A 19,376-nucleotide genomic window follows, 5' to 3' on the forward strand; every position below is an offset into this window, starting at 1 on the left:
TGTACCAATGATTAAGAATCACTTCATAGTAATTGATTCAAGGAAAGCATGCCACAGTAGGATCAAACAATCCAAAAGGCACTTAAAGTCATGAGGTTGAATGGGATCTCAACTCTGTCATGCTGATGGCAATCCAACTACCATGGGAATAAGGCTCATATCAGGTCTGGAATCAGCAAATTTGCCAGGCTAAACATCCAGTTCTTTGCCACAGGCTCTTGTGGTAATGAGTGTGGGAGCAGGAAAGCTGACTCAGGAAGTCTTCTTTCTAGACCTTGGTTAGGCACATTTCAGAGAAAGTTGCCAGAAGTAAAATACTTACAAATCGAAAGTTGTTAAAAAGCTATTGCTGTGAAAAGAGAAAATTAAGCTAGCTTTTTGTTTGTTTGCCAAAAAACAGAGTGTTAACCTGAGAATCTCTGGGTGACTTTATTGCTTTAATCAGCCTTGAACTTGTAGACTTTTCACGTTTTCATATGCAAACAAAACAGCTGCCAGCAAGAGACTGGAAGAAGGCAGTCCTAGGTAGAGACCTGATATTCCTCAGAGGGCCCTGAAGTGAGACATGTAGGAAGCTGGCAGGTCTGTCTGTGAAGCTGATACGGGAGATGCATTTGTCTACTGAATCCAGGAGTTTGTAGCTTTTGTATCAACTGGGGGTACAAGCTGGGGTAGGGGTGGGGGAAATGAAAGGAAAAGCCACTTCCTTTTTGACCTTAATTAGGTCTGCTGACATTCAAATGTGAGTGGTCAACTGAGGGGCTGTGGTTTGCCAAAAGTCTATTTGCATGAAGAATGAAGGACATTTCGGGGGCAGGGGGAGTCAGGCAGGCACACTTGACACAGTAAAAACATTCTTAGTTAAAACACGGCAGAGGTGCTTCTGAATACAGCACAGATTCTGCAGTTAGAATTGCCTTTCGGCCCAGCTCCTAAGTGTCTCAGTCCAATTTGGGGAGGGAGGGCTTCAGAGTCTGTGCTTTTCCTCTGCAACAAATTTTTGGATTAAAATAAAGACGGAGAAAGTGTTCCAATACAGATTTGGCAACTTTTTCTTTTCCCAAGTAAGGTCATTTAAAAACACAAATACCATTTAATATCACCATCATTTCAGAAAAGAAAGAGACTTGTAAAGAGATATATGATGATACAAATTTGACATAAAACTCAAATTAATTTAGGCTTCATTAAAAAACCAAGATGAAAACTTTAGAACAGCCTCTAGGAAAAATTCCCTTCCACCATGTTGTTACTAGTTCATCTGATCCCTTTTTCCTCTTTGTTCCTTCATTTTTTATACCCTGCCTTTGGTCATCTCCTTTGCTTCCCCTCTCCCCAAACCTTCTCTTGTTTTAACCATAGTTTCTTTTTCTTAATTACATCACTTTGGTAGGGAATTGGGTCAGCTATGATTTTGGGGAGGGTAGATGTGGGAAGCATGTAGTGGAGCAGATGCTCAGGCTGAGAGTAAGACTTACCACTGGCAATGAGGTCCAGGAGCTCAGGGGCTCTATCTTGGTTTCCTCTGTATACCCAAACCTGAAAACAGGGCCTGGAATATACACATGCTCAATAAATGTTCATTGAATAAATAAGTAAAACACAGACAAGGTATATACAGTTGCTACTACAATGCATGATAAATGACAATGAAGTAGTAGTCATTGCTCTTATTGGAGGTAATGACAACATTTCAGAAATCATTGCAGGAATATGAGGGGAAAAACTCTAACTGATAATACACCATCCTAACCCAACCACTATTACATTTCTATTGTTATTCCTTCAGTATTTTATAATATGTATGGGAAATATGAAATTTATTTTCAAAAGAAATAATATCCTTTACCAAAAGATATCACTAAAAACAAATTTAGGTGATGTTGCCTAAGTAAGTCTGAAATAACCCTTGATAATTCTTGTCAGTACAAAAAAGCATGTGGTATAAATTACAGAAGACATATATTCTTTTGCTGGCTCCTACTCTAAGGGTATCAATGTTCTCATCTGTAAAATGAGAGGATTGGGGCTCCATAATCTTAAAGGTCTTCTTAGAGTATGAAATTTAATGATTCCTAAATTTAATTGTTTTACATTCTGATTGTAAAGCAGTTTGTATATATTTACATATTTATATAGAGAGAGTTATATATTTATATATAATAATAAACTTGGACATTGGAGCTCCTTCCATGCAGAAGGAAAACAGATTTTAGAAATTCACATTAAAAAGCCATTTTTCAGGACTATTTTTTATACCTGGAGGAACTACCTACAGTAAGTAGTTTCACTTACTAGATAGACTGATTATTAGTGTTGTTGTAGAACAGGACTGAAACAATATTTTAGTTAATTCTATGATGACTTGTTTTGCTTATAGCTAACAGCCAAATTCCACTTTTGTATACAAGGCTTGCTTGCTTAACGCTTGGTTGTGACAGAGAGCTAAAAACATGCTCCAATGCAGTTAGAGAAAAACAACCACGAGTTGCTTCCTGCTAAGGGGGCCAAGGCCTGATCAACACGTGAACAAGCTTGTCAGGGGCGTATGTCCCCTTATGGGAAGTAACTGGCTGTAACGAATTCCAGCAAAGAGTATAAAAGACATGTACTCCCGCTGCGCGGGGTCCCTGCCCATGGAAAGAGACCACTGCGTTGGTGCTCGGGGCTTGGACCCTAGCTAGCTAGTCAATAAACTCCTTTGCCTTTTACAGCCTCAGTGACTCTGTCATTCTGTTCCCGGGGCCAAGGGAATCCGGCTCTAACAATGTAAATTCCCAATGATAAATCTTTATCCTTATAAACCAATAAAATAGAAAGTTAATCCAAAACAAAGTGACAATAAACCAGCTAGGCATATCGTAATCTAAGGGGAAGAGCGAGGGTAAAACAGTTTGGCTCACTGGTACAGAACTGGGATAAGGAAAATTCTATCATTAGGTTTCCACACAGAGGAGTTAGTAATGCAGGAAATTCTCCCTTGTTGCAGAATTCAAGATCAACAACCCCTTTTCCCCACTTTCTGGTTTGCTAAAGACTAAACTACCATTTTCTTCTGAGGATAACCTGACATATATGATTACTTCATTAATCTAGATATTATCTTTCTTTTGGAGGTCGCAGTAGAATTGCCTTGAATTGAAGCTTTAACTTCTTCATTGCCACTATCACCAGGCAGGTGATGGATGAAGGGGCGGGGGATGTTTAAGGCGACACGCCCAAAGGTGGCGAAAGCGCGTCAGCCAGGGATAATTCAGTTTCGGTTGCTTCTAGTCTTTAATTTAAATGGCCTAAAGCAGTCACAATTTCAAAAGAACCAGAACTGAATTCGTGCCGCAAGCAGGTAAATCGAAGTATACTAGAATTGATTCGCAGCCTGAAGGCTGATGCTGAATTCAGACCAGCAGCCACACTCCAGGATTTCCAAGGTAGTACATGAAAGAAAGAGAATCTGGGACTGTTTACACACGCGTTTCCAGCACCAAACATCGAAGTGTTCATCGGCATCGTGTTCACCACATTAATAGCGGGAATCGCCTTATCAGGCTGCAAAATTCATGTGATTTCCCCCTGCCTGTTGCCGGCCAACAGCGGATGCCTTACAATTCCCCCTCGCCATCCGCCCCCGGCGTCGGGAGAATCCCCGCGTTCGATTCCCCGCGCTCACCGCGGTCTTTTGCCGCCCCCTGCCGGGCCCTCGCGTCGGGCTAAGGAGGATGGCGGGATTACCGCGCGGGGGCGCAGGGCCGGAGACGTCGCCTCTGCTCGCGGCCGGCGGCCGGAAGTTAGTCTTGTCCATTTCCGCCCCTCGGTGGCGCGCCAGACCCCAGAGGCGGAAGTAAAAGCCATGTTCGGCGTGTAGGTACAGTTCCGGGTGAGGGGGAGAGTTTGTTGTTGCTGTGTTTTCCTTTCTTTTTCTTTTTTAGAAGAAGGTCTAGGTGACTCAGCTGTCACCTAGAAGACAGCTGAGTCACCTAGACCTTGGGCTGGAAAGGTCCATTGAAGAGTTGCCCCTGGGCTGGAAAGAGCCTACGGTGTAGAATTACCTTGGTTTTGAGTTAAGAAAGACCCACCTGGGTTCGAACCTTATGCTTTAGCTAGCTAAGACAAGCTAATAAGGGAACTCGGGGCTGTTTTAGATTTTGTAATTTTAGGGATAATGCCTACCTTTTAAGTTGTTGTGGGCGGTTAACTAAAACAATGTACATGAAGCGCTTAGCTTTGGTTTTACAAAACATATTCGTGATTCCGCTACCTTTTCCAGGCGTGTACTTGCCGTTTTCTTTTCAGTGTGTCTGAGAGCTGCTTAGTTTGCAAGAGGTAGTGCATTCCACAAGAACACTATGCAACGTTAGCTGGGATCAATCACTTTTATCTGTATTATGATGTCCTGACAATGTTTTGTTTTGTTGCCATTTCTAGAGACAGCTGTTCTCCAGCATTTCTGGAGGGATGCAAAGTCTTTCATTAAGAAAAATAAGGTGAGAAATGCATTGCTGTAAACATCTCCAAACTTAGTTTGCTATATGTAAAGACCAGCTGGAATGTGGTACCTTAGAGCCAGTGATTAGCCATTTCCATGAAAAGTATCTTTAACTGGCCAATTGTGGAGTGGAGGGGAATATAAATCCTCTTCTTTTGAAGTTCAAGTTACAAGTACAGAGAATTTCAGTGTGTTTCTTAGTTTGATAGTTAGCCCTTGGGATAATGGCTTTGATTAATTAAAAGCATGAATTTGAGAGACAAATCGAAGTCAATTTTGTAATATTTACTGTTTTTGAAATTTGTAGTTAAGGGAGTTGATATTTCTTGCATTAGGCTGCTTAAATATTTATTCACCTCTTTAGATTTTTTTTTTTTTTTTTTTTTGAGGCAGAGTCCCGCTCTGTCACCCTGACTGGAGTGCCGTGGCATCAGCCTAGCTCATAGCAACCTCAAACTCCTGGGCTCAAGCAATCCTTCTGCCTCAGCCTCCCAAGTAGCTGGGACTACAGGCATACACCACCATGCCCGGCTAATTTTTTTTTTTTCTATATATTTTTAGTTGTCCAGATAATTTCTTTCTATTTTTAGTAGAGACAGGGGGTCTCGCTGTTGCTCACGCTGGTCTCAAACTCCTGAGCTCAAACGATCCACCCGCCTCGGCCTCCCAGAGTGCTAGGATTACAGGCGTGAGCCACTGCGCCCCGCCACCTTTTTAGATTTTTATAGGAGTATTTGAATGGAGATTGGCTGCTAAGAGTAAAACCTCATTGATGTTTTTCAAGTTTGACCTTTTTTGTGCTACAATATGAAAAATAGAGAAAGGTTTTTTATATATATATTTTTTATATATGATATATATGTGTATTTTCCATTGTTTTTTACACCTCAGGCTAATTTAATTTGTTTAAAATTTGTCTGACTGCAAAATAACACATTTATTACAGAGTCCAAGCTTGTACCACTCACCACAGGACAGCCAGTATGTTGAGAGACAAGGTGTTGAGGAAAGGAAAGTGACTTCCATTCCTTGTGCCAGCAAACTGAGAAGATGGTGGACTAATGTCCCAAAGAACCATCTTAAGTCAATACGAATTTTAGACTCCTTTTTATATTAAGGGAAGGGGTGGGGGTTGCAAAAGGAAACTGAAGATCACAGACATCTGGGCATCAAGGGTCCCAGGAGGTTCTAAAAATTCTTAGTTCAGGCAGGTTTGATGTTCCTGTAAATCTTTAACATAGTATTGTTACTTGTGTGCATACTTTTCTTATCTCCCCAATAGTTAGTTTTGGGAAAGGATCAGTTATCATCTTTCTTCTAGAGTTGAACTATAGACTACATTCTTCCTATAATTAGCTGGCCTATGTGCAGAGCAAGGCAGAGCTAAAGGATATTACTTGCAGGGGGTCAGAAGCAAAATGAAGCTGGTCATGCTGATTGTTATAGCTTTTATTAAATAAAATATCCGTATTTCAGAAGTATATAGCCCCTGTTAATCTTTCAGAGATAACTCTTATTCAGCTTTTCTCTTCTCTATATATTAATGCCTCCCCCCTTTAATATAAATGATATTATCCTATCCATACTGTTATGCAGTTTGCCACTTAGGATATCTTGGATATATTTTGATTGCATTAGATCTGCCTCATTTCTTTTTAGTACCTGTATAGTAATATATTGCATCATGTACCACAATTTAGTAATCATTCTATTATTGGTGGCCATTTGGGGTGGTTCTTTTTTGCTATAGCAGATAATGTTCTGATCATCCTTTTATGTTATGGTCATCCTTTTCATAACAAATGGGTATTCCTTTCCTTTTGTTTCCTTTGGATAATCTCCAAGAAATGGAAATGCTGGGTTACAGGATATAAACACTTAAAATTGTGATAGATTCTATATATTTTAAGAATTAATATATTCTTTTTTTTTTTTTTTTTTTTTTTTTTTTTTTTTTTTTTTTTGAGACAGGGTCTCACTCTGTTGCCCGGGCTAGAGTGAGTGCCGTGGCGTCAGCCTAGCTCACAGCAACCTCAAACTCCTGGGCTTAAGCGATCCTCCTGCCTCAGCCTCCCGAGTAGCTGGGACTACAGGCATGCGCCACCATGCCCGGCTAATTTTTTTTTCTATATATATTTTAGTTGTCTATGTAATTTCTTTCTATTTTTTTAGTAGAGACGGGGTCTCACTCTTGCTCAGGCTGGTCTTGAACTCCTGACCTCGAGCGATCCACCCGCCTCGGCCTCCCAGAGTGCTAGGATTACAGGCGTGAGCCACCGCGCCCGGCCAAAAATTAATATATTCTTAAACATAAAGAATCCCTTGTTTCTTTATATGTTTACTAACAGTCAATATTATTAATTACTGTTTTCCGGTTTTGCTGAGACTGCTCACATCATTTTGGGGGTAAATGTAATGCATTTTAGCATTGTAACAAAGACCAAATTTCAGTTGCCAGTTCTAAGTCTATTTCAGCTTTTTTCCCCCTATGTAAATAGAATACTTAGTTTTAGATTGCTTAGTAATAAATTATAAAAAAAATGATTCACTTCAACAGTAAGTATTTTAAGTTAAAGATTTGAGGGAAGATTGTATTTGAAAGGGACCTTGTACTATGCATAGGCATCAGGAGGATGGGCCTTTGTGAAAGAATAACAGCTTAAGCAAATGCAGGGAGACAGGGATGGTCAAGGATGTTCAAGATCAAAGGTTTGAGAGGCAACACTGTCAGGTAGTGAGGTTGTAGAATAGTAGAGATAGCTGGAGAGGTAGGTAGAACTAGGTGTTGAGGGCTTTGAAGGTCAGTCTGAAGATTTTGCTTTCTTGGGGAGAGCTATGGAAAGTCTTCAATCAGAAAATGAGGGACATAATCACATCTTTTTTTTTTAAACAAGTGTCAGTATGGTGGCAGTTTTGAGTGATGTTAGAGAAGCAAGGCAGATGGCTGTTACAGGCTGGGTAAGAGAATGAAGACTTGTAACAGTCAGAATAACAAAAGAATAGAGAGGTTGGATTTCTAAGATGCTGAAGAAACTGAATCTACATGATTTGATGACTGTAGGGTTGAGGAAGAGGAAGAAAGCAAAGCTCACTTTTAGATTTTTATCATAAATGACTCAGGATAGTGAGAGTGATATCCTTAATCAGAGGAGGGTGAGTTTGGAGGAGGGGAAAGATGCTCAGTTAGGTTTTGGGTGTGTCAATTCACGTGGAAGATATTTCCATGGAGAATGAGTTATACACAAAGATATAAAATTTACTTTTGACAGATTTAAAAGAAATCTTAATGGATTTATTACTCTTTTATTAGGAATTTTGGCAGGTTTTCACTTATTTTTAGTTTGCCATTAGTAGAATTTCGGTTGAACATTCTGTGCTTGTTCAGCTGTGTTTATCATCATGCTAATCTCAACAAATTGCACTGTCTAGTAGTCTTCAAACTTTTTTGATTGTGTACACTATCAATAAAAAATGTTTATAAATGTAGGTCTAATATATGTAATTTTATTAGTCATATGCATGTCTTACAGTACTATTATATTGTGTACATTATAAAAAAACATGTAAAAAGTGGAAATTTTCAAAGGCTAAGACAAGTATAAATTGAAATTTTACTATTTTTTTCCTGTGTCCCATTGGTTCATGTTGCACCCCTGTTTAGAAAGCACTGGTCTGATCTCCAGCTGATAGTGTTCTGTCCCGTTATCCAGTAGAGGTCACCCTTGAGCATCTGGAGGAGCAAGCAGCTTGTTGAGCTGTGCAAGGTAGAGCCTTCATTCTTTAGTTAGAAAGAGGATCTTATTTTTAAGTTTCTAAATTCATGCATTTTGGGAACAGTATTTAATCACAGAGTAGTATGTGGTATTATGGAGAAGTGAAGAAAAATAAGCTCACTAGAGTACATATGGATCAATCAGAAATATGCTTTTGTTGTTGTTTGATGTTTACTTTGTGAATGCCCTGCATTCGGGCTTGAATGTTACTTGATTCTATAGTTTTGGAATCTTTTCCCAGTTCTTTGAGAATCTGTAGATTATGTGAGCCACAGGAATGTTCTCAGCCTGTGGGCATAATTCAAGTTCTTGTTAAAATTGGAGTAATTGAAAGAACAGACACAAAGAGGCTTTCTTTGAAATTGATCTTGAAAGCAGTATCTTAAGTCCAAAAATGTTAGTGGTGGATTGGAACCATCTATCTGTATTTTTGATTTTGTGCTTAATTAGGAAAAGGGAAATGCCTTTTCTAAGTAAGAGTTCATTGTAAGTAATTAGAAGTCAAGCACTGTTTGTCATAGCTGTATATTCTGAAAAGGAGAAAGTACAGTTTTAAGTAAATATATGTGCTGTTGTATGACTCAGACCACAAGTAGCTTAGAAACAAATCATCAGATAGGTTGAATAACAGAAGAACACCTTTTCTGTTGCTTTTCTTGTAAAATATTTCCTATAGAGATGTTCCTTTTGGTAGGGACCTATGATTATAATCATATAGAAGGTCATACTTTCTGTGCCCCATTTATAAATGATCAGGAAACTGTTATTGAGGTTTTAGTCACTTGGTAGAAGCTGGAAGTTGTAAGTATTGTGTGACAGGTGCAGACAGCCCTGGTCTTGTATAATATGGTGATGGGGTAGAGGAGGATGGTAAAAGTAATGTTTTAATGTTTATGTGCTGTCTCTCAGCACAGTTCCACATGTGGTGGACTATGTGGATTAAATATCCCAACTAGATCATTTTGAAGATGAAAATTGATTTGAAATTGTTGGATTACAACCAAGGGAATGACAGGTAAACTGAATGAGGTGGAGATTGGGATCAGGAGCTGTTGACTAAAGGTCTATGTAAGCTAAGAATGAAGGCTGTAATTATAGCATGGATTTAGGGGATACCATGAATGTAGAAAAAGATGTTTAAGATGGAAATTGGATAGTCTGAATTGTTAGTTTTCAGGGCTAGATTTAGAGATCGAAAACCAGGAGGCCAGAGACAAAGAAGTCTAGTATCTATAGGCAGGACAAGGTCAAAGATCTGGGAAATTGGAAGATAAGGCAGAAATGGAAGTGTCAGTTATTAGAAATAAGCCTAAGGTCTGGAAACCAGGAGGACAAAGTAGAGATGGAGAGGGACAACTAGTTTTGGGTAGCCAAGGCGGGCGAGGCCAAATAAACAGAGCAAGGTAGAAGCAGAAATAATTCTGGGGCAGTGATGGTACCATCCTGCTTTTCTTTATGTTAAAAATGGAAGCAGCTCTGGGCCCACAGATAATCAACAGAAACAGTGAGCAAGGGAGTGAGAGTGTGGTGGTGGAATTGTTACCACAGTACCCGGAGAGCTGGAACTATAGGTATATTCTTGGAGAAATGACCATGATGCTTATAGGATTATAATATGGTTATTTAGCTGTTTAACACATGCATTTGTGTAATATTATGTATGTTGTCTTATGCAGCATTCCAGTTTTGGGCTACCTGACCATTATGGCACCAAGAAACTGCTGGGATATGAGAAGTAACTTTCTCTTTGGTTCAAGATGGATGATCCAGTTTTCAGCAGAAATCCTCTTCAAATCAGTTTCAGTTAGGCTTTTTGGTGTAAAGTGTGGTAATGCAAACAAAGAGCCTTTGGAAAATGAGGACCTATTGAACAACTTACTTACTATGGGAGTAGATATTGACATGGCAAAGAAACGACAGCCTGGAGTTTTTAATAGACTGGTTACTAATGAGCAGGACCTGAAGACGTTCCTTCTGTCCAAAGGAGCTAGTAAAGAAGTGATTGCTAGCATTGTATCAAGATATCCACGAGCCATAACACGTACTCCTGAAAGTCTTTCAAAACGGTGGGATCTTTGGAGAAGGATTGTGACATCAGACCTTGAACTTGTAAATATTTTGGAACGTTCTCCCGAATCCTTTTTTCGGTCCAATAACAACCTAAACTTAGAGAATAATATAAAGTTTCTCTACTCAGTTGGATTGACCCGTAAATGCCTTTGTCGATTGTTGACAAATGCCCCTCGTACTTTCTCCAATAGTCTTGAGCTGAACAAACAGATGGTTCACCTTTTGCAGGAAGTTTGTTTGTCATTGGGTCACAATGATCCTGTAGATTTTGTCAGGAAGATAATTTTTAAAAATCCTTTCATCTTAATTCAGAGTACCAAGCGGGTGAAAGCCAACATTGAATTTTTACAGTCAACTTTCAACTTGAACAGTGGGGAACTGCTTGTTCTGATATGTGGTCCAGGAGCTGAAATCCTAGACCTTTCCAACGATTATGCCAAAAGAAACTATACTAATATCAAAGAGAAGCTGATTTCTCTTGGATGTACTGAAGAAGAGGTACAGAAATTTGTCTTAAGCTATCCAGATGTGATCTTCTTGGCAGAGAAAAAGTTTAATGATAAAATAGACTGCCTCATAGAAGAAAAAATTAGCATTTCACAAATAATTGAAAATCCTCGGGTTCTGGATTCAAGTATAAGTACTTTAAAAAATCGAATCAAAGAATTGGTAAATGCTGGCTATAACTTGAGTACATCAAACATCACTCTTCTGTCTTGGAGTCAAAAAAGATATAAAGCTAAATTGAAAAAGTTAAGCAGTTAAAACATTGTTCAGAGACTTTTAAAAAGTCAGTCATATGATATAGTGATATTTTATTTTGAATTTGGGCCTTTCAGAAAGGAGAGTTGATTTTTTAACTACAGATACATATGTAGTTATCTTTTGGATTTATAATTTGGCTTTATAGATTAATAAAAACTATTGGTATGCTCAAGTATCATCCTCCTAGCTATATCTTCTCTAGTTTGAATTAATGCAACATACCATTAGATGATACAGGCTGTGGCTGCTTTACAAATGGCAGTTCCTCAGTGCCAGGGCAGAACAATGTGTAGGAAGATAGAAAGTACAAAATAAGCTTTTGTTTTTTCTGATCAGATTAAAAAATTGACAGACTCATTTAGGTAGTTCTATTTCCTCTCATGATTTCAAATGGCAGCTTCTCCTTTCCTTTGCCTCTGTGGTTCATGTTAAAAAGTAGAATGCCAGTAAAAATAGTAAAAATCTGACAAAATAGAAAGGAGGGATTTTTCATCCCAAGTTTTACATTCTCCATTTAAACCATTGGTGTGCCTCCTCCACTTCCCCCAGGATTTACTATTGGTGTATCCTGATTTCTTTGAAGACAAGGGCAACTGTAGTAAGCAGAATAATGTCCACCTAAAGACACTGATGTCTTAACTTACAGAAGCTATGAATATGTTATGTTACATTGCAAAAGGAGTTTGCAGACATGATTAAGTTAAATGTGATTAAGTGCCTTGAGATGGGGAAATTATCCTGAATTATTTGAGTGGGTCTAATATAATCATAAGGGCCCTTATAAGTGGAAGAGGGAGGCTAAAGAGGAGGTCAGAGTGATGCAAATAAGAAAGACTTTTGAACGGAGGTCAAAAGGAGGCTAAGAAGGAGGAAGGGTCCATGAGCCAACATATGCAGATGGCCTATAGAAAATGGAAAAGGTATGGAAACAGAGTTTTCCCCTAGAGCCCCCAGAAAGGAATGCAGCACTTCTGTCACCTTTTTTAGCCCAGTGAAACTTGTCAAACTTCTATCTACAGAACTATAAGATAGGAAGCTTGTGTTATTTTAAACCATTGAGTGTGATAATTTGTTACAACAGTAAATGATATAGGAACTAAATAGATGATTAGTCACATTATAGGTGAAGTGACAAAATGCAGTCCTTTTAGTATTATATCTGTATTTCTAACTCATAAAGAGTGATTGCATTTTTCTAATCTACCTACCTTTCTGGAATTGCTAATAAGTTAGTGTGTATAAAGTCCCTTAAATGTGTGCGTGAAAAGCTAAATGTAAATAAAATCTAAATAAAGGAATGTTTTTTGCCTAATGAATGTAGTTTAAAGAAATGGCGATCACTTCTGTATGTTTATGTTTTGTTGGCATTTTATCTAATATAAATAATGAGGAATTTCTAGAGGCATTGTCTTTAAAAATGACAAATCAGATGATGTGTGTTTCTTGAAGCTACACTGTAGCTCTGATATAAACTGAAAGAGAAGAGACAAGTTATGTGACCTTAATTTTAATTATTTTTCAGAGGGGTTTGTTTTCTAGTTGTGGATTTTGAATTACATAACATAATGATGCTCAACCTTTTAAACCTTAATTGCTATCAGTGATGCCTCAAAAAAACTTATTCCTACCATTGAGGAAAGAAAATGTCTGCTTTTCCAAGGCCATTTATATGTTCAATAATACTCTTATTATAATCTTCAGTAAACCTGTTTGATGGCAACAGCATGGCATAGTTTAGAAAACATGAGCTTTAGAGAGGCATTTCTTTAGAGTGATATAGCTGGGTATCATTACTGAATAACACTAACTTTGTGTACAAAATTTACTGAACTTATTTCCCCATGTATAAGATTAAAAATTGACCTTGCAAAGTTGGTAAGAATCAAATGAGAAAGAGACTATAAAGGTTTCTTGCCTTTACTAACTATTCCATCAGTGGTAGCTGTTATAAAATTGAGTTGTATACTTTAGGTAAATTGTATGATATATGAATTCTGTATCAATAAAGCTGCTTTTGAAAATACTATTTTAACTTTTTATATTTATAGAGTTGTGCAACTCTTAGTCCACTTTCTGTTGCTTATAACATAATACCTGAAACTGGGGAATTTTAAAGAAAATGAGCTTATTTCATAGAGTTATGGAAGCTGAGAAGTCCCAGGGCAGTATCAATTCTTTTTTAAAAATGGAATTATAAAAATCTTAAGTAATTTTTTTCATAAGTGAAAAAATCCAGGTTTATAATGGGGAAAATGGGTAATAAATCACAAAAAAGGAAAAAAAAAACTATAATCTTATCTCGCAGAGATAATCAATGTGTTAGGTAGATAGTTAGGATCTCCTGCTCTTCTTGGGACAAGTGTTCCCTGTTCTGGTGCTGATTCGAGCGATTGCTCCACCTGGGAAGAAGGATAAGGGCGGGCACTCCATTTTGGTGCTGCCCCACCCTTAATCCTATCCTGAACAACTGCTACACCTGGGGAAGGAGGCCATGCTTCATCAGTCTAGGAATTCCCTAGCCCAGGTATAATAAGATTTAGAAAGTGACCTAGAGTAACCTGAGGGTAATTATTATGCCATTAGCTTAAATCTGCATTGCGGTTCACCGCCCCCCCTCCACCCCCAGGTGGGCTTTTTTAGAGTGGGCTTGTATATATGCAGATAGAATGTTGAGGATACCTGTTGATCATTTGATAACATCCTACACCTTCCAAGACTCCTCCTCCAGACTGGGCTAATAAAAGGAAAGAATCTGAGAAGTCAGAGAGTACTGAATGGGTCAGTCAGTGAGTCAGTTGGTCTGTCTCACTCCACTCGCAGACACAGACCCGGTCTATTCTACAGTAAAGAGCTGCGCTTGTGAAACTGCCCGCTTCCTGAGATTACTCCGTGGTATTGGCCTTGTTGGTGATTTTTCCAAGAAAGTAGTTGGAGGACCAGGACAGTAGTCTGGACTTGACACTTTGGTGTGTCTGGTCATTCTTCAGCCAAGAGCTGACCAAGAACCGAGGGCAGACTTCCATGACATCTTCGTTGCTGAAACCTGGGATTCTGACAAGTAAACAGTTTGGTGACTCTTCCTGTTGTTTTTCTTTGTAGAATATGTCCATACGTGGATGTAATATAGGTAAGCATGTTGCATATATATTTGAGACCAAACTATGTATCTTATAAATTCTTTATTTTTAATCTTTTTTCCCTTTTTCATTAAGCTAGTCTATATAAATGGTTTATTTTAACCTAATAGATCCTGAACATAGTATTCTTCAGTAATTAATTACAGAATCAATTATTTACCTATAACATGCTTTTTAATGATTGCATGGAATTCTGTTGTTTGGATAAACCATAATTTTTCCAGTCAATTTCTCACCTTGGCCAGAGTAAGTAAATTAGTAATTTTTTGAAAATCCCACTTAAATGATTTCTGTGTTCCATTCTTCACCATTTGTATACTTTATAAGTTAAAAATTTGCTTTAAAAAATATAAATGTTAAGGGTGCTGCATTTTGCTGTCCTCTAAATATTAGATGGATCTGCAGAACTCCATTTTTTTAATGAAAGCCTTTGTTCATTCTAAATTATTGGCATAAGTTTGAGGGCTTTCAAATAACATTTAAAAAACTGCAAGAATTGGGAAAATATCAAAGATTATAAAGAAAAAATGAATTTCTTCATAATGAACTTAGCAGGAAGGAATAAAAAAATGAGTATTTATAAAAGAGTTTATTGGATTATTGAACTAGTTATTTCTCTCTTTAATATAATTTCTAAGACTGGGGTAGGCATATGGTCTGTGGCTAAAGATCTGATAATATGGCTTTCATGTAAAACCTGACTATTGGCTCCTTCCTTGTTAGACTGTAATGCCCCTTACTTCATATCCACAAATATGATCTACTGGGGAACTTGGGGAGAATATGTTGATGGTAGAACCCTAGCCACAAACTTTAATAGTCGTGGACTATTGCTTGGCACAAGCAAGGTAGCCTAAGCAGGACTATATTATTATTAGATTTTTGGGGAGGAGATCATAGCAGAAGCACAGTTGCTCAACATTAGAGTAGGAAGAAATGACTTCATAGTCATCATAGTCCTCCAGGCATTGTCTTTGGAGGAATGAGATCTGGGTTTGATTGGCCACCAGCTGACTTGGGAGACAGGTGTTCTAAACCGGCCAACAGGTCCTGGACTGATTCATTCGCTCCTTAGTTTATTCCCTTTTGCCTCGGGAATTTGGTACGGGACTGAGCTGTGATGGGATCAATTTTGAGGAGTTGGGGAAGGCATCCACGGTGAATGTTATAACTGGGCCATCTGTATCTTCTTTCTCATTTTCATGTTTCTGTTCTTCTCTCAAATGATGGTCTTGCCGCTTTTCTTTCTCTGGACTTCTCAGGATGGATGACTTATACACTTTTGCTTTCACACTTTCTTGTTCTTTACAATACACAGAGGTTAGTCAAGAGGAAAAAAACCAGAATGCATATAGATTTTTTTGTCTATGATCTAAACCATACTCTTGGCAGGGACTTCAAGCCTTTTGACTAATTTCTGAGTGGAATTTGGTATAGACATAAAAGACATACTGATGGAATCTCATTTTCTGTCCCAGTTTTACTATTTATCAAATTGTTATCTGGAATTTGTTTTTCCTTAATATTGTGTGAAAATTGAGCTTACGCACAAGAATTGCTTTGTGTTAATTATGAATAATTTTAATAGGATGGTGTGATGGTTCTTCCATCTGCATTTTGAATATCCCAATGCCACCTTCACCAACTGTTTTGGTACCTTCAATTTATGCCCACCATGATTTTCTTTCTTTTTTTAAATTTTGCAGTAGAAATGAATTATTCATTAATACACAATCCTTGTAAAAAGTCTTTGAACAATACAAAGAAACAGTCTCAGCTAACCTATATATCTTGAGATTGAGGAGATATTCTTTTATTCTTTGTTCACAAAGATGTTTGTTTATTTAAATCAGGATGAATGATGGTTTTTAAAAAAATCCTTTAAAAATAATCTCTTAATTGTTTAGTGAATGACATCAGTGAATTTCTTCTTATCACCATTTGTTTTACTGAAATAAAACCTATGCCATATTCAATTAGGATTTTCATTAGTTTTCATAGAGGGATTGGTCTATAGATCCCCTCACCTTTTACTGTGAAAGTTTTAGTTCATAGATTATTTTTTTAGGGAAGAAAGGTTGCTGCTTTGTTAGGGTTTTTGGATCAGAGTTGTGCTAGCCTCATAAAATTAATTTGGAAGCTTACTATTTTTTTTCCTATGTTTTAGAAATGTGAAAACTGGAAAGTATCATTCCTTTAAAGTTTGGCAGAAGTTGTCTGTAAAATCATCTGGGCCTGGTGTCTTGTTCAGAATTGATCCTTGACAATAATGGAAAGTTGCTTTACTGACTTATATAAAAATAAGCTTTTGACCTATATCTTTTTGGTAGACATTAGTATAAAGCTCTCTCTTACCCTAGTTAATGAATTTTGCTTTGAATTATACATTGATAACATTGCCATGCTTTGTGTCTGTACAAATTGTGCATGTTCATAACAGCTTTACTTGGAATAACCAAGAACTGGAAGCAACCCAGTGGACATTGAAAAACATGGAATGGATGAGTAAATTGTGATATATTCATGTGGTGGAATACTACTCAGCAATACAAAAGAATGAGGTATTGATACATGCAATAATATGAATAAATATCAAAATATTACGTTGAATGAAAGAAGCCAAAGATTATAATCTGTATGATTCCATTTCTATAAAGTTCTGGACAATGCTACCTGGTCTGTAGTGACAGAAAGCAGATCACTGATTAGTGAGACAGGGATGAGTGAATGGGAAAGTCCATGAAGGAGGGACCACAAAGGAGTGCAAGGAGACTGGGGAGTAATGTGTACTCATCATCTTGATTGTGATGATGGTTTTGTGAATATATTCATATGTCAAAACATATCAAATTATGTCTTAAATATGTGACATTTAGTATACTTTAGTTATACCTCAGTAAAGTTGAATAGTCCATACATTTAACACTGATTGGAAATGCCACCTTTATCTGATCCTAAATTTCCATGACTGTGTTTCTAGACCCTCTTCAACTCTACTAAACAAATGTATTTGACTTTGTTTCTATATTAATATAAGGAATTAGACAGTATCTCTTTTCAGTAAAGGTGTTGGGAGACCTGTGAAACGATCTGAAAAAAATACTGGTAGATTCCATATTCATACACTAGGATAAATTCCAAATGGAGTGGTCATGAGCCCTATACCACTAAAGTCTCTGACTTGGCCTTAACTTATACCATGACCAGGCCAGGGCATGAATTAGACACTGCGACTAACATCAGCATCTTTTCATTCTAGAAGGCTTCTTGGAACTTGACTGGGATCCATGGGCTGGAATTTACCAAGAGAGCAGCTGACCTCTGCTTTGCTCTTACTATTGCAGGAGTGCAAAGTTAGACCTCCAGTTGGGCACGGTGGCTTGTGCCTGTAGTCTCAGCTACGTGGTAGGCTGAGACAGGGGGCATTGCCTGAGCCCAGGAGTTTGAGTCCAGCCTAGGGAACATAGTGAGACACCATCTCTTTTTTTTTTTTTTTTTTTTTTTTTTGAGACAGAGTCTCACTCTGTCGCCCAGGCTAGAGTGAGTGCCGTGGCGTCAGCCTAGCTCACAGCAACCTCAAACTCCTGGGCTTAAGCGATCCTACTGCCTCAGCCTCCCGAGTGGCTGGGACTACAGACATGCACCACCATGCCCGGCTAATTTTTTCTCTATATATTTTTAGTTGGCCATATAATTTCTTTCTATTTTTAGTAGAGACGGGGTCTCGCTCTTGCTCAGGCTGGTCTCGAACTCCTGACCTCGAGCGATCCACCCGCCTCGGCCTCCCAGAGTGCTAGGATTACAGGCGTGAGCCACCGCGCCCGGCCTGACACCATCTCTTAAAAGTTAAACTTTGACTTTTCTGTCACAAGAAAACAAGGACTCTTAGGAAGTCCCAAGCCATGTTGAGAACGTGTGTTTCTTTAATTAGTAAGTTGACTGGATTTACTCTCTTGGCAGCCACACACAGCCTCCTTTTCTAGGGAAAATAGGACGCAATGACCCAAGTTAGAGGCATTCCTTTCTTTTTTCTTTTTTGCTTTCCTGCATTTAGGGAATACAGATTGTCATGGGACACCTTAAATATCAACTTAAAGACACTTTATAACAAAATTAGTGCACTTAGGTTAGCATTATCGTACTCCGTATATTTGAATATATCTCTCTGACCTGCTGAGCTTCTTCAGAAGCCTTTTGTTCCTAACTGAAGCTTTATGACAGCATTTCATGTAAGACAGTACAGGTGGCTGTAGCATATTGATTTAGCTTAATGTGGTAAACTTTCTATAGAATTAAAGTTTAATTTAGTGTGTGATGAATAACTGATAACATAATTATATAAATTATATATAACTGATAAAAATTAAAATAAGGTCTTAATCATCCTGTATTTGTGCATAGAACTTCATGAGCTGCAGGGGGAACTGTAGACAGAGGTTTGGCTATAGAGTTTTATTAAAGTTAGCTAGCTGTAAGTCTGGCTGATAATTCAAACTAAATAAATATTTGAATAAATCAAACTAAACTAAATGATACACTTAGGGTACCTTTTTGTTTTTTTAATCTAGGTTTAATACTCTGTTACATAACTTTAATGATTAAAAATATACAGCAATGTCTTTGAACTTAGTTACTACTGCCAGATCTTCTGCTCTTGTTTAATTTTCACCTTTAAATCTGTGGTATTTGTTGTGTGTCTGTACACAAACCCCAACATAAGGTGGTATGTTCTCTACTTCATTACAATTGATCCAATATTTTTTTTTTTTTTTTTTTTTTTTTTTTTTTTTTTGAGCAGAGTCTCACTCTGTTGCCCAGGCTAGAGTGAGTGCCGTGGCGTCAGCCTAGCTCACAGCAACCTCAAACTCCTGAGCTCAAGGGATCCTCCTGTCTCAGCCTCCCGAGTAGTTGGGACTACAGGCATGCACCACCATGCCCGGCTAATTTTTTCGATATATATATTTTTAGCTGTCCATATGATTTCTTTCTATTTTTAGTAGAGATGGGGTCTCGCTCTTGCTCAGGCTGGTCTCGAACTCCTGAGCTCAAACGATCTGCCCACCTCGGCCTCCCAGAGTGCTAGGATTACAGGCATGAGCCACTGCGCCCAGCCTTGATCCAATATTTTTTTTTTTTTTTTTTTGAGAC

General features: G+C 38.0%; 1 protein-coding gene across 4 annotated transcripts; it reads left to right on the plus strand.

Annotated features, from left to right (window-relative positions):
* Nucleotides 1-3,996: 3,996 nt before the first annotated feature.
* MTERF1 (mitochondrial transcription termination factor 1) lies at nucleotides 3,997-12,448 on the plus strand. Of its 4 annotated transcripts, none has more exons than XM_069461800.1 (3): nucleotides 3,997-4,036; nucleotides 4,423-4,481; nucleotides 9,933-12,448. In XM_069461800.1, exons 2-3 carry the CDS (start codon nucleotides 4,453-4,455, stop codon nucleotides 11,089-11,091), a joined length of 1,188 nt encoding a protein of 395 aa, XP_069317901.1. In that variant the 5' UTR covers nucleotides 3,997-4,036; nucleotides 4,423-4,452; the 3' UTR covers nucleotides 11,092-12,448. The 4 variants fall into 4 exon arrangements, with proteins under 4 accessions (XP_069317901.1, XP_069317898.1, XP_069317900.1 ...); XM_069461797.1 differs by having other exon boundaries at nucleotides 4,003-4,077; XM_069461799.1 differs by having other exon boundaries at nucleotides 4,003-4,057.
* Nucleotides 12,449-19,376: the final 6,928 nt, after the last annotated feature.

Source organism: Eulemur rufifrons, chromosome 29, assembly GCF_041146395.1.
Source record: "Eulemur rufifrons isolate Redbay chromosome 29, OSU_ERuf_1, whole genome shotgun sequence".
Taxonomy (NCBI): domain Eukaryota; kingdom Metazoa; phylum Chordata; class Mammalia; order Primates; family Lemuridae; genus Eulemur; species Eulemur rufifrons.

Coding starts and splice junctions, on each gene's coding strand:
- MTERF1 (XM_069461800.1), top strand. CDS start 4,453: ATGCAAAGTCTTTCATTAAGAAAAATAAG. Junction 4,482..9,932: donor CTTTCATTAAGAAAAATAAG/GTGAGAAATGCA, acceptor TGTCTTATGCAG/CATTCCAGTTTTGGGCTACC.